Source organism: Sinohyriopsis cumingii, chromosome 1 (genome assembly GCF_028554795.1).
Source record: "Sinohyriopsis cumingii isolate HCF-2022 chromosome 1, ASM2855479v2, whole genome shotgun sequence".
NCBI classification, from domain to species: Eukaryota; Metazoa; Mollusca; class Bivalvia; order Unionida; family Unionidae; genus Sinohyriopsis; species Sinohyriopsis cumingii.
In genome coordinates this window covers 25,890,834-25,903,316 of record NC_142961.1, presented here as the reverse complement: position 1 = coordinate 25,903,316, position 12,483 = coordinate 25,890,834, and the positions used below count along the sequence as shown (strand labels likewise).

Genomic DNA, 12,483 nt, shown 5'->3' with positions numbered 1-12,483 from the left:
TTACATTAATATTCATGGTGGTTGTTACATTAATATTCATGGTGGTTGTTACATCAATATTCATGGCGATTGTTACTTTAATATTCATGGTGATAGTTGTGAGACTCGCGAACTTCATGTCAGTGTGTTTTTTTTCTTCTCACTTACATACATTGTGTTAGGTGTTTTCACTTGATCCAAATTCGTTCGGTTTCTAGTCTGTTAAAATATTGCTTTTTTATTATATTGACATCGTAATGCATATGGTATGTTTAAAGAAGCCATAACGATTTTGGTATTAAAGCCCCCATGCTGCCGTTTATCATAAGTTTCACCATTCTTCCAATCAAACCAAAGTTTTGAAGGAAGAAAATGATTTGTCAAAAAAGCTATCTGACATGAACGGTTCTTTGAAATAATCAAGATGTTATGTTTAAACAACGTTCAAATATTCAGCTTAGAATTAAGAGGTGCCACCCCTTAGTTCAGTCAACGAAGTGGTTGTAATTCCGTTCGTTTTCCGGAGTGTTCCAAAAGTAGTAATCATAAACTAGACAAATTCCGTTAGTGACTAACAACATTCACAAGTGACGCACAAATTGATTTGAAAGGGAATGAAGAGAGAAAAGCCAGCTTTTTTAAGCTCATCGGAGAAGAAAACGTGCGCATCAGATAAGAATAAGACTCGGGTAAATCTTGGTGGTTAGCTGGTGCTCTGGAACACTATGATGACTGAACTTTGGCTGAAGACAATCCAGGATAGCGTGGTGGTGTCTTTCTTATGTATTTTTATGTATACAACCCTAACTTCATAAAATCTTATTTTCCAGCTTTCGACTGAAATGGGTTGACCCACAGATGTCGCCGATCAAAATTGGATCAATTCGTACAGGTGAAAAATGGCAGGGTTTATGGGAGACATTACATGGCTCATACTGCAATGAAATGTTGATATTGTCTGGTTTTTAATGTAACCCAACGACATTTAAAACCAATTACTTTAAAGATTCAGCATTATTCAGATGATTTGACATATACGACTGTTTGCTCGGCGGCACTGGGGTTTTAAATTGACGTCGTAATATATATTGGGGTTTTAAATTGACGTCGTAATACATATTAGGGTTTTAAATTGACGCCCTAATGCATACGATACGTTTTAATGAACCAAATTGGTTTAGGTATGAAACTGGCATCCTAATATATAGGGTGTGTTTTAAGGAGAAATACTGGTTTTGTTAATAAACTGACATCCTGATACGTTGTTAGAAGTGAAATGTCGTTTGCGGATTTAACAGCCGGTATAATGAGCAGTTGATATTTTTGTGCAATTTTTTTTAGACAAACACATCTCTAATGTTGCACGTGGTTCTGAACAAATATATAGTCGGACTGATATTTACACAGTAGTTGAACACTATTAATTAACTTGCATATATATATATATATATATATATATATATAAGTTTTCTCGCCCTATACAAAACAATTACCAAAACTCGAAATTTATATATCCCATCCAGTTTCCTGTGACATCGTATGACGTCAGCGCTTGTTCTACTGTGAGAAATTGATGAAAAATATGTTCGAGGGTACATCAGATCTTAACACGTACCATGTACTCACTTCATCGACAACACTACAGAATGACTTGACTTACATTGACATTGGTGGTTATTTCTAATATTCTGCAGGACTTAGTTCTGTTATGTCGAAAGTCAGACATTGTTATTTCGTAATATTAAATGCACCACTATCGTTTGAGAGTTGGACTCTTTTATCAATTTAATCTCGTCTGCAAGTAGTATCCATACTTGGGTGTATATTTCATAAATATTATAAAATAAATTGATAGATTTGCCTTAGCTCAGATTTTACAACATAGAAATATTGGTGTCAAGTAATATTCACATAGACAAGTGTCTATCTGTTCCAATTGTCACGCCCTTCTGGTCTCAGTTAATGGTGACCAAATTGGATTTAAAAATTAAACATTTTATTTCAACTAGATTGCAATACAGTTTTGACAAAGTGAACAAAACAAGAATATTGATGGGAAGGGCGCGGGTTTTAATCCTACAAGGACCCTGGGTGACACTTGCTTTTGTCAATCACCGACATCTCATCTCTATCCGCGTGGGGTTAGTAGTTCTCTCCGTTATCTTCTCATCATCATTTAAATTATAGACGTTTTCGCCCATACGGGCATGTACGTCTGGTTAATGTCCATAAGCGGACTATTTAATTGATCCCGGGGGAAGGAATTAGAGCCTCATCTTCCAGTCATTACTCTGCATAAAAGGCACTATTTAATTGAGCCGTCAGGTCTTGGGTCAATGTGAATGGCTTCATAGACCCTAGCGACCTGAATGTAAGGCTATACTCGAGTGGGGATAGACACAGCACACACTCGAGTTCAGTCTGCATTAGCTGCGCTAGGTGTCAACCAAGCAGTATGTGACGCCTGTAGCGATTGCTCGCCACTATGACGTCACATCAGGACACCTAGGTTGTTATTCCCATGTGGAGGGTTAATTAATTGTTCATGAAGAGAGGGAAAAGTGCCTCTCCCTTCATGTATTTAATATGTGCTATGCACGTTTATTAATGTCCGGCGGTGGCGAGGAGGAAGGTTCAGTCAGAGAGGAGCCCGTATATACTGGCCGCCAATTATATCCTATCATGTGCTTAAAGATGGCATTAAACACAGAAAACTGTCTAATCCAATCATCGGATCAGTCTGGGTTGGGCCACCTTGGCGTGTCCACCGGATAGGCACTTTATTCCAATTGCCTTGTCACTAACTAAGCAGCATGTGTTGCATTAGCTTAAAGCACTAAACCAGACAAACCTTTCCGCCATAACATTTCCCTTGAAATGAATCAACCCGTTGTGAAAGAACATGGCGACAAAAGGAAATGCTGTGTGATGTTTTACCCCAACCCCTTGTATTATACATGTATTTATAAGTCTGTAAGTGGAGCCAGGTAAGCTTTGTTTTTCCAAGTGCCTAAGTTGGCTAATCCTCTTACGTAACCCAGTCTTTGTTTGAGCTCTTGAGTGGAAATCTGGCGGGAATCTTTGTACATGGGAACACGTGACGTAGACAACTTCAAAGAGCCGGAAGCCGACAATGGTAGGCTGGACAGTACATGGGGACACACAGACTGACATTTTTATGATTGACAGTTCGATCAAATGACCAGAGTCCGTCGCCATCCAATCGGGATGCGTTGTAGGTGGGACTTGATTCGAGAAGCTGGAATAAGACTTGTACAAGCCTGAAATTCGTCAGTTGGTGTTTAAGAGTCGCAGTGACACACACTCCGTTAGCCATTCGTAAAAATTGGCGGAATTTAGGAAATTCATGAAATAGCTTCGATCAGGTAAGTTTGATGTTACGTTGATTCTGCTTGATACGACTGCTGTTAATTGAAGAGAATTTGTCGTATGTATACATTTTACTTGTATTGAAGTATGAATAGTTAATTATGACCTTAATATTTTGCATTTTTTTCATGACTTTAGCTAGTACTTTTGTTTACGATTGATTACGATGTTGATTCGTTGCATCATTATTCATAATGTTACTATGTACACCTTATTTTGTGAGGCGAAAATGTTCTCTTCTTTCGCTAGTAATATGTGTGCATATTATTTCGTGGATTATTACGTTTACGCCCTTTTGAAAGGACGATTTGTATTTGTGAAGAATTGTATTGCTCGCTAGCCGCTATAAGAATTAATATTTCTTTGCGTAGTTATATTTTGGTAGACAAGAAATTTGTTTACGTAATGATAGATTTTGCCATTGAGTAACGGATTGCCGTTTATCACCATTTGAATGTGAATATTGTGGATTTGGTACGCTTGTGTAGGAAATATATAAATATATATAAATATATAGATAGTCATATTACTAATCGTAGTAATATTTTAGTACAATCATATTTGAAATATTTTGTATGTATATACTGATAGGGCTCAGTATGTAGATATTTGAATCCTTTGTGTGATTGTGTTATGGCGCCATTTTTGTAAGCGGCGGAAGTGTATGGGAATTTCGATGTGTGCGCATGCGCGACCCAAATGTCCCGCCTTAAACTGATGGTTCAGTTCAGTGACGTAGTGTGAGGGAAGATTTTTATAACCCTATGCTAATGCATTATACCTTTCAACAGGAAGCTTTCGGGGGACGAAAGAATCTCAGAGAATTTCGGGGGACGAAAGAATTTCAGAGAATTTCGGGGGACGAGAGAAGTTCAGAGAATTTCGGGTGACGGTGAGAGATACCGAGTGAATTTCGGGTGACCTCAAGGGATACCGTCAAGGGTTCCGGATACTAGAAGAGGAACCGGAAGTCAAGATAACGGCAAGGAACAAGGATAATAGAAGAGGAAGCGGAAGTGGAGATCACGAAAGGAGAGAAAGACAAGGGAACGAAGAGATTTAGATGAGTAGCACTCAAGAAGGGAAAAATCTCCTCACACTGTGAACTCAAATGATGATCAAAGGGATCATTGGGTGAAAGAGAGACATTGATTACTTTAAATTCTTTTAAATTTCATTTATTAAATTGTTATTGTTTAAATTTCATCTTTGTATTTCTTTTAATTTAACTGTCGGCATTGCTGACTGGGGGCTCGTAGCCATAAATATATTTAGTCAATAAATAATATAGTGTCCAGAATTAACCTTCTGAATAAGGACCAGGGGAACTTCTCATAATTCGTTAAAGTCTATAAGAAGAACCCCACCCCTAGACAACCACTACACCCCCACAGTGGGCGCTTCGTCCGGGATATGAATTAGACATATATATTATTTTGGGACTTAAAGTTATTGGTAGAAGTATTAGTGAACAGTGTGAGATATTTTCCATTCTTTGTATCTGAAATTTTGTGATTTTCTCATCTTGTATTTTTATTGTCATATGTGCAGGCTTTGTAGATCTTCCATTCATAGCAGTACGTGTGAAGCAGATATCGAACAAATATCTTACCTGAACGAAACTAGTTGTTGTCGACAGGTAAGTATTTAAACTGGTATTACAAATATCTGTATACTGTTTGAATTTTGAGACAAGGTATCACTTTACATTAGTATAATGGCTACCGAACGACAAATGATAAAGGAATACCGCGCCATGGGGTCGGAAGATCTTGGATACGAGGGAGATCGCCTGGCAACCTTTATAGAAGAAAGGATCAAGGAATGGAAGGCCGAAAAAGCAGCGGAAAGAGAAGCCCAGAGAGAACTAGCCAAGATAGCAGCGGACCAAGAGTTAGCCAAGATCGCAGCGGATCAAGCCAAGATAGCCGCGGACCGAGAAGCAGCGGACCGAGACGCCCAGAAAGAGCTGGAGCTAGCCAGACTCGCTCACACTCTGGAGATGGAAAAGGTCAGAGTTGAAGTTAGGACCAACGGACGGGACGACGCCAGTACAAGCTCTGGAACAACCGGCCGACCTTTCATCGACCACCGGATAGTCCAGATCAACATGTCACGCTTCAATGATAGGGAGGAGGCTATTGACGATTTTCTCGTCCAGTTTGAGAAACTCGCACGCGCTCATCAGGTCCCTGAACAGCACTGGGCCATTAATGTCTCAGCCTTTTTGCAAGGTGCAGCTCGGGAAGTCTACCACGGCTTAACTGCAGAAGAGGCTGATGACTACACTGCCCTCAAGAAGGCGCTTCTCTGCCATTATCGGCTGACCGCCGAGACTTACCGGAAACTTTTCCGGGACTCGGTGAAAAAGGTAACAGAGACCCACTCTCAATTCCACAACCGTGTTCGAGGTTTATTTGAGAAGTGGATGAAAATGGCCGAAGTCGAACGCACGTACGAAGGGCTACGCGAGGTAATACTCAAGGAACATGTCCTGGGTACTTACCGTCGCGAGTTGACAGTTTTCTTAGCAGAAAGAGAACACCGGACGCTCGAAGAGATCGCTAACATGGCGGAGCGATACGAGCAGGCGCACTCGAAGAGTGGAGGTTCCGGGGTTGCTGACCGACCCCGACCCTCTGAGTCGCGTCGTATGGGGGAGGTTGAGCCGGCTGTCCGTAACCGTCAGGGCGACGGGAAGGTCGGAGGGGCACCTACAGGTAGGGCTGCCGCCTATCGACCTGGACAGGCCTCACCCACGAAACCAGGACTTGCAAGTCGGCGAGGGCCGCCGACATGTTTTAATTGCAAGCGCCTGGGGCATTTTGCCAGGGACTGTCCCAAGGGCAGGCAGACCCAGGTGAATGTCGTAGCTAAGAAGGAATGTGTGCCGGAAGCGAGTCGCAACCCAGCCAACCTTGCGGCCGCAACTGTCAATGGTGAAGGCGCCACCATCTTGTATGACACTGGGTGCAGCGTCCCCGCGCTTGTCGACAAGAAATATGTCAAGCCGGAGGACTATACAGGGGAGGTAATAGAAGTTCAGTACGCGAACTGCGCGCGTGACTCATTACCAGTAGCTGTCATTGACCTCGATTCACCATACGTGAAGGGGAAAATTGAAGCTGCTTGCTTGGAGGGGCTATCACATGACGTCATATTGGGTTGCCGTTATGTGTTACCCCAGCCGAACCCCGAAACCTGCACACCTATGCCAGTGAGTGCTGTTGAAACCAGGGCCATGAGTCGACAGCCGAAACAAAAGCCAATCCAAGTTACATCGACACCGGTTAGTAATGTTATTCCAGCGGAGTTAAGGAAGCTGCAACAGGAGGACGCAACTCTGGCGCAGTTGCACAAACACGCAGAAGCGGGAACAGAAAGGGAAACTCCGAACGGCGCGGTGAAGTTTGTCTACAAGAAGGGAATCTTGTATCGCCACGCCAGGAAACACAACGAACACTTCAAGCAAGTCGTCGTGCCAAAGGAAAAGCGTTGCGAAGTACTGAAACTTGCACACGAGAGTCTCATGGGTGGACACATGGGAATTGCTAAGACGCGTGACCGTCTTGTAAAAGAGTTTTACTGGCCAGGGGTCCAGGGAGACGTAAAACGGTTCTGTCTCTCCTGTGACAAATGCCAGAGAATGGCACCGAAAACGGATCAGCGACCCATCCCTTTGGGGAGTACGCCCCTTATCGATGAACCATTTAGACGTGTTGCCATGGATTTAATCGGACCGATAAAACCCGCGTCTGCGCACGGAAATCGATATATTTTAACGGTTGTCGATTATGCTACACGCTATCCGGAGGCCGTTGCGTTGCGTAACATTGACACGGAAACCGTCGCGGAAGCTCTGTTTGCGATCTGGTCAAGAGTCGGAGTGCCCGACGAGATCTTGACCGATCAAGGAACACAATTTATGAGTCGTGTGATGGCGGAGGTGAATCGTCTCATGTCGATTAAACACCTCACGACTACACCGTATCACCCCCAATGTAACGGATTGGTCGAACGGTTTAATGGGACCTTGAAAAACACGCTCAAGAAATTGTGCGAAGGCCGCCCCAAGGATTGGGACCGGTATATTCCGGCCATGCTTTTTGCATACCGGGAAGTACCGCAAGCGAGTTTGGGGTTCTCTCCCTTTGAACTCTTGTACGGGAGAACCGTACGCGGCCCAATCGCCGTACTGAGACAGCTGTGGACAGACGACCACGCTGTAGAGGAAGTACGCACTACCTACCAGTACGTCGCGGACTTGCGCAACAAACTGGAAGAGGTTTGTTCTCTCGCGCAAGAAAATCTCAAACGAGCTAGGGCGCAACAGGCGAAAAATTACAATAAGCGCGCAAAACCACGTCAGTTTGAGGTAGGGGACAAAGTGTTGTTGTTGTTGCCCCAGGAACACAACAAGTTGCAAGTTTCCTGGAGGGGTCCATACGTCGTCACCAAGAAGGTCGGAGGTCAAACCTACCGGATACAGCTACCGACGAAAGAGAAATTGTACCATGCCAATTTGCTCAAGAGGTACCGGGAAAGGGAGACCGCCAGCGATTTTGTTGTCGCAGCGATAGTCACCGAGGATATCGAAGGCGATACGGAAGGTGCTAACACTGTCCCGAGCTGTCCATTAACGAGGGCCGAGACTCCGTCGGACGTGGAGTGTGACCCCATGTTAACTGAAGGGCAGCGGAACGAGATAGAGACCTTGCTGGCCGGATATTCCGACGTGCTAACAGAAAAACCCGGGAGGACGACGCTTGTCGAGTTCGGGTTAAAGATGGTGGACGACCGACCAGTTCAGCGTAAACCCTACCCCTTGCCCCACGCGAAACGACAAGTTGTAAGGGAAGAAATCGAGCAGATGATTGCTCTGGGAGTAATCGAACCTGCCGACTCTCCGTACAGCTCACCAGTAGTCTTAGTGCAGAAGAAGGACGGCACCCATCGGTTCTGCGTCGACTACCGGAAGCTGAATCAGGTGACAGAATTTCAAGTTGAAATGCTACCTGACCCCGAACATATCTTCGCTTCGGTCTCGAAAGCGAAATATTTTTCCAAACTGGATTTGTCCAAGGGGTATTGGCAAATTCCGGTAAGGAAAGAAGACCGACCGAAGCTTGCTTTTGCTACTCCCGACGGGACATACCAATGGTTGGTGATGCCGTTCGGGGTACAAAACGCGCCCAGCGTCTTTACCAGAATGATGCGGAAGTTGTTGGAGCCCTTGCGCGATAGGGGTGTCCACAACTTCATGGATGACCTCTTGTTAGCTACAGAGACATGGGGTGAACACCTCGCTCTGTTAGCTGACGTTTTGGAGCGGCTACGTCAGGAGGGCTTGACAGCCCGCCCTTCCAAATGTCACCTTGGTTTCAGGACATTAGACTATTTAGGACATACCCTGAGCCAAGGCACGCTGTCTCCAGAGAAGTCGAAGGTGGAGCAGTTGAGAAACGCCGCACGCCCCACCACGAAAACGGAAGTGAGGTCATTCCTGGGACTGGCCGGATATTACCGGAGGTATGTCGCTAATTTCAGCGCGATTGCGGGCCCGTTGTCTGACCTAACCAAGAAACGGACCCCGAGTAAGTTCGTTTGGACAGATGCGTGTGAGCACGCATTCCAAACGCTAAAGGATAGACTTACATCCGACGCAGTTGTTCGTCTACCGGACTTGGATAAAGAATTCGTTCTGCGCACCGATGCATGCGACACGGGACTGGGAGCAGTACTGCTCCAGGAGCATGACAAGACGCTTTTTCCTGTCGCATACGGCAGCCGGAAGTTGTCTGCTGCCGAGAAGAATTACTCAGTATCGGAGAGGGAATGTCTCGGAATCGTGTTCGGCATATCACGGTTCGAGCGATACCTATATGGACGTAAGTTCATATTGGAGACCGACCACCAACCACTCGCCTATCTGGCGCAGGCAAAGTTGTCCAATGGTCGATTGATGCGATGGTCGCTGTTTTTACAGCAGTACCAGATGCAGATCAGATACGTGAAAGGATCTGAAAACGTAGGCGCAGATTTCATGAGTAGAAGCGCCGAAATGATATAGATCATTTGTTATATTTTCGTGTTCATACTCAGTTTAGCATTTAGTTCATTTTGCTGATTTTGTTCTTTATATCGTGTAACACTTTTGCTTTTTTAGTTTGAGTGAATAAAATCCTGATTTTATTCTCAAGCGTGGGGGGATGTGATGTTTTACCCCAACCCCTTGTATTATACATGTATTTATAAGTCTGTAAGTGGAGCCAGGTAAGCTTTGTTTTTCCAAGTGCCTAAGTTGGCTAATCCTCTTACGTAACCCAGTCTTTGTTTGAGCTCTTGAGTGGAAATCTGGCGGGAATCTTTGTACATGGGAACACGTGACGTAGACAACTTCAAAGAGCCGGAAGCCGACAATGGTAGGCTGGACAGTACATGGGGACACACAGACTGACATTTTTATGATTGACAGTTCGATCAAATGACCAGAGTCCGTCGCCATCCAATCGGGATGCGTTGTAGGTGGGACTTGATTCGAGAAGCTGGAATAAGACTTGTACAAGCCTGAAATTCGTCAGTTGGTGTTTAAGAGTCGCAGTGACACACACTCCGTTAGCCATTCGTAAAAATTGGCGGAATTTAGGAAATTCATGAAATAGCTTCGATCAGGTAAGTTTGATGTTACGTTGATTCTGCTTGATACGACTGCTGTTAATTGAAGAGAATTTGTCGTATGTATACATTTTACTTGTATTGAAGTATGAATAGTTAATTATGACCTTAATATTTTGCATTTTTTTCATGACTTTAGCTAGTACTTTTGTTTACGATTGATTACGATGTTGATTCGTTGCATCATTATTCATAATGTTACTATGTACACCTTATTTTGTGAGGCGAAAATGTTCTCTTCTTTCGCTAGTAATATGTGTGCATATTATTTCGTGGATTATTACGTTTACGCCCTTTTGAAAGGACGATTTGTATTTGTGAAGAATTGTATTGCTCGCTAGCCGCTATAAGAATTAATATTTCTTTGCGTAGTTATATTTTGGTAGACAAGAAATTTGTTTACGTAATGATAGATTTTGCCATTGAGTAACGGATTGCCGTTTATCACCATTTGAATGTGAATATTGTGGATTTGGTACGCTTGTGTAGGAAATATATAAATATATATAAATATATAGATAGTCATATTACTAATCGTAGTAATATTTTAGTACAATCATATTTGAAATATTTTGTATGTATATACTGATAGGGCTCAGTATGTAGATATTTGAATCCTTTGTGTGATTGTGTTATGGCGCCATTTTTGTAAGCGGCGGAAGTGTATGGGAATTTCGATGTGTGCGCATGCGCGACCCAAATGTCCCGCCTTAAACTGATGGTTCAGTTCAGTGACGTAGTGTGAGGGAAGATTTTTATAACCCTATGCTAATGCATTATACCTTTCAACAGGAAGCTTTCGGGGGACGAAAGAATCTCAGAGAATTTCGGGGGACGAAAGAATTTCAGAGAATTTCGGGGGACGAGAGAAGTTCAGAGAATTTCGGGTGACGGTGAGAGATACCGAGTGAATTTCGGGTGACCTCAAGGGATACCGTCAAGGGTTCCGGATACTAGAAGAGGAACCGGAAGTCAAGATAACGGCAAGGAACAAGGATAATAGAAGAGGAAGCGGAAGTGGAGATCACGAAAGGAGAGAAAGACAAGGGAACGAAGAGATTTAGATGAGTAGCACTCAAGAAGGGAAAAATCTCCTCACACTGTGAACTCAAATGATGATCAAAGGGATCATTGGGTGAAAGAGAGACATTGATTACTTTAAATTCTTTTAAATTTCATTTATTAAATTGTTATTGTTTAAATTTCATCTTTGTATTTCTTTTAATTTAACTGTCGGCATTGCTGACTGGGGGCTCGTAGCCATAAATATATTTAGTCAATAAATAATATAGTGTCCAGAATTAACCTTCTGAATAAGGACCAGGGGAACTTCTCATAATTCGTTAAAGTCTATAAGAAGAACCCCACCCCTAGACAACCACTACACCCCCACATGCTGGTACATTTGTGCGTGCCGACGTACAGTATGCACGAAAATACAGTATTCGGCAAAATTCTCAGAAGCCGCACAGTCAAAATATTTTTCTGTCTTCACATGGTTATATGTCAATAACAATACAATGTAGACATAGGTTGACACATCATGCGTTCTTGAATTATGTAAGCAGATTCATGTCCAATACGCAGTGTATTAAATCCACTTCTTCTTACTTAAGTAAACTTCTCAGTCCCCCCCCCCCAAGAAAAAGAGGGTGATAGGCTCTTTGATACAGGCTTTAAATTACTATACCCTGAATAAACAGAGACAAATTTAAATTACTATACCCATGAATAAATACAGACACATCTAAATTTCTATACTATGAATAAATACAGACACATCTAAATTTCTATACCCTGAATAAATAGACACATCTAAATTTCTATACCATGAATAAATACAGACATATCTAAATTACTATAACCTGAATAAATACAGACACATCTAAATTTCTATACCATGAATAAAATACAGACACATCTAAATTTCTATACCATGAATAAATACAGACACATCTAAATTACTATACCATGAATAAATACAGACACTTCTGAATTTCTATACCATGAATAAATACAGACACATCTAAATTACTGTACCATGAATAAATACAGAACACAAAAAAATTATTATAACCTGAATAAATACGGACACATCTAAATTACTATACCATGATTAAATACAGATTACAAAAAAACCTAGAGACACACATACATCTCAGAATGCGGGTAGTAGTTTGGGGTTTAAATATTTTATCAAATTTCACTGATGTCAAATGACTCCAAGAACTGTTTCATATTTTCTAGTCTTGAAGTTTCAAATTGGATATCTTGTACTTTAGACACTACAGTGCCCAAGAATACAAGTTTAATGTAAATGGTTTAATCCGGTATGCACTCAGATTTGCATCTACGTTGTTAGCGAGTTTGGCATCTTTGATTTGAAGTGGTTCATGCAGCTAGCCATGTACCCACCATAGTCGTACGTTTCACACATAT

General features: G+C 42.4%; 2 protein-coding genes across 2 annotated transcripts in view; one reads left to right on the top strand and one right to left on the bottom strand.

The window, feature by feature from the left end:
* The window catches only part of LOC149806570 (FRAS1-related extracellular matrix protein 1-like), a 142,119-nt gene that overhangs the window by 84,365 nt on the left and 45,271 nt on the right, over nucleotides 1-12,483 (bottom strand). The window lies entirely within an intron of this gene.
* Nucleotides 2,952-11,434, top strand: LOC149806571 (uncharacterized). The gene is made up of 3 exons (XM_089954791.1): nucleotides 2,952-3,365; nucleotides 4,161-10,041; nucleotides 10,837-11,434. The coding sequence occupies exon 2, from the start codon at nucleotides 5,087-5,089 to the stop codon at nucleotides 9,437-9,439; it is 4,353 nt and encodes a 1,450-aa protein (XP_089810917.1). The 5' UTR covers nucleotides 2,952-3,365; nucleotides 4,161-5,086; the 3' UTR covers nucleotides 9,440-10,041; nucleotides 10,837-11,434.

Excerpts from the sequence above, each read along its gene's own strand:
- LOC149806571 (XM_089954791.1), top strand. The coding sequence starts at position 5,087 with ATGGCTACCGAACGACAAATGATAAAGGAATACCGCGCCATGGGGTCG.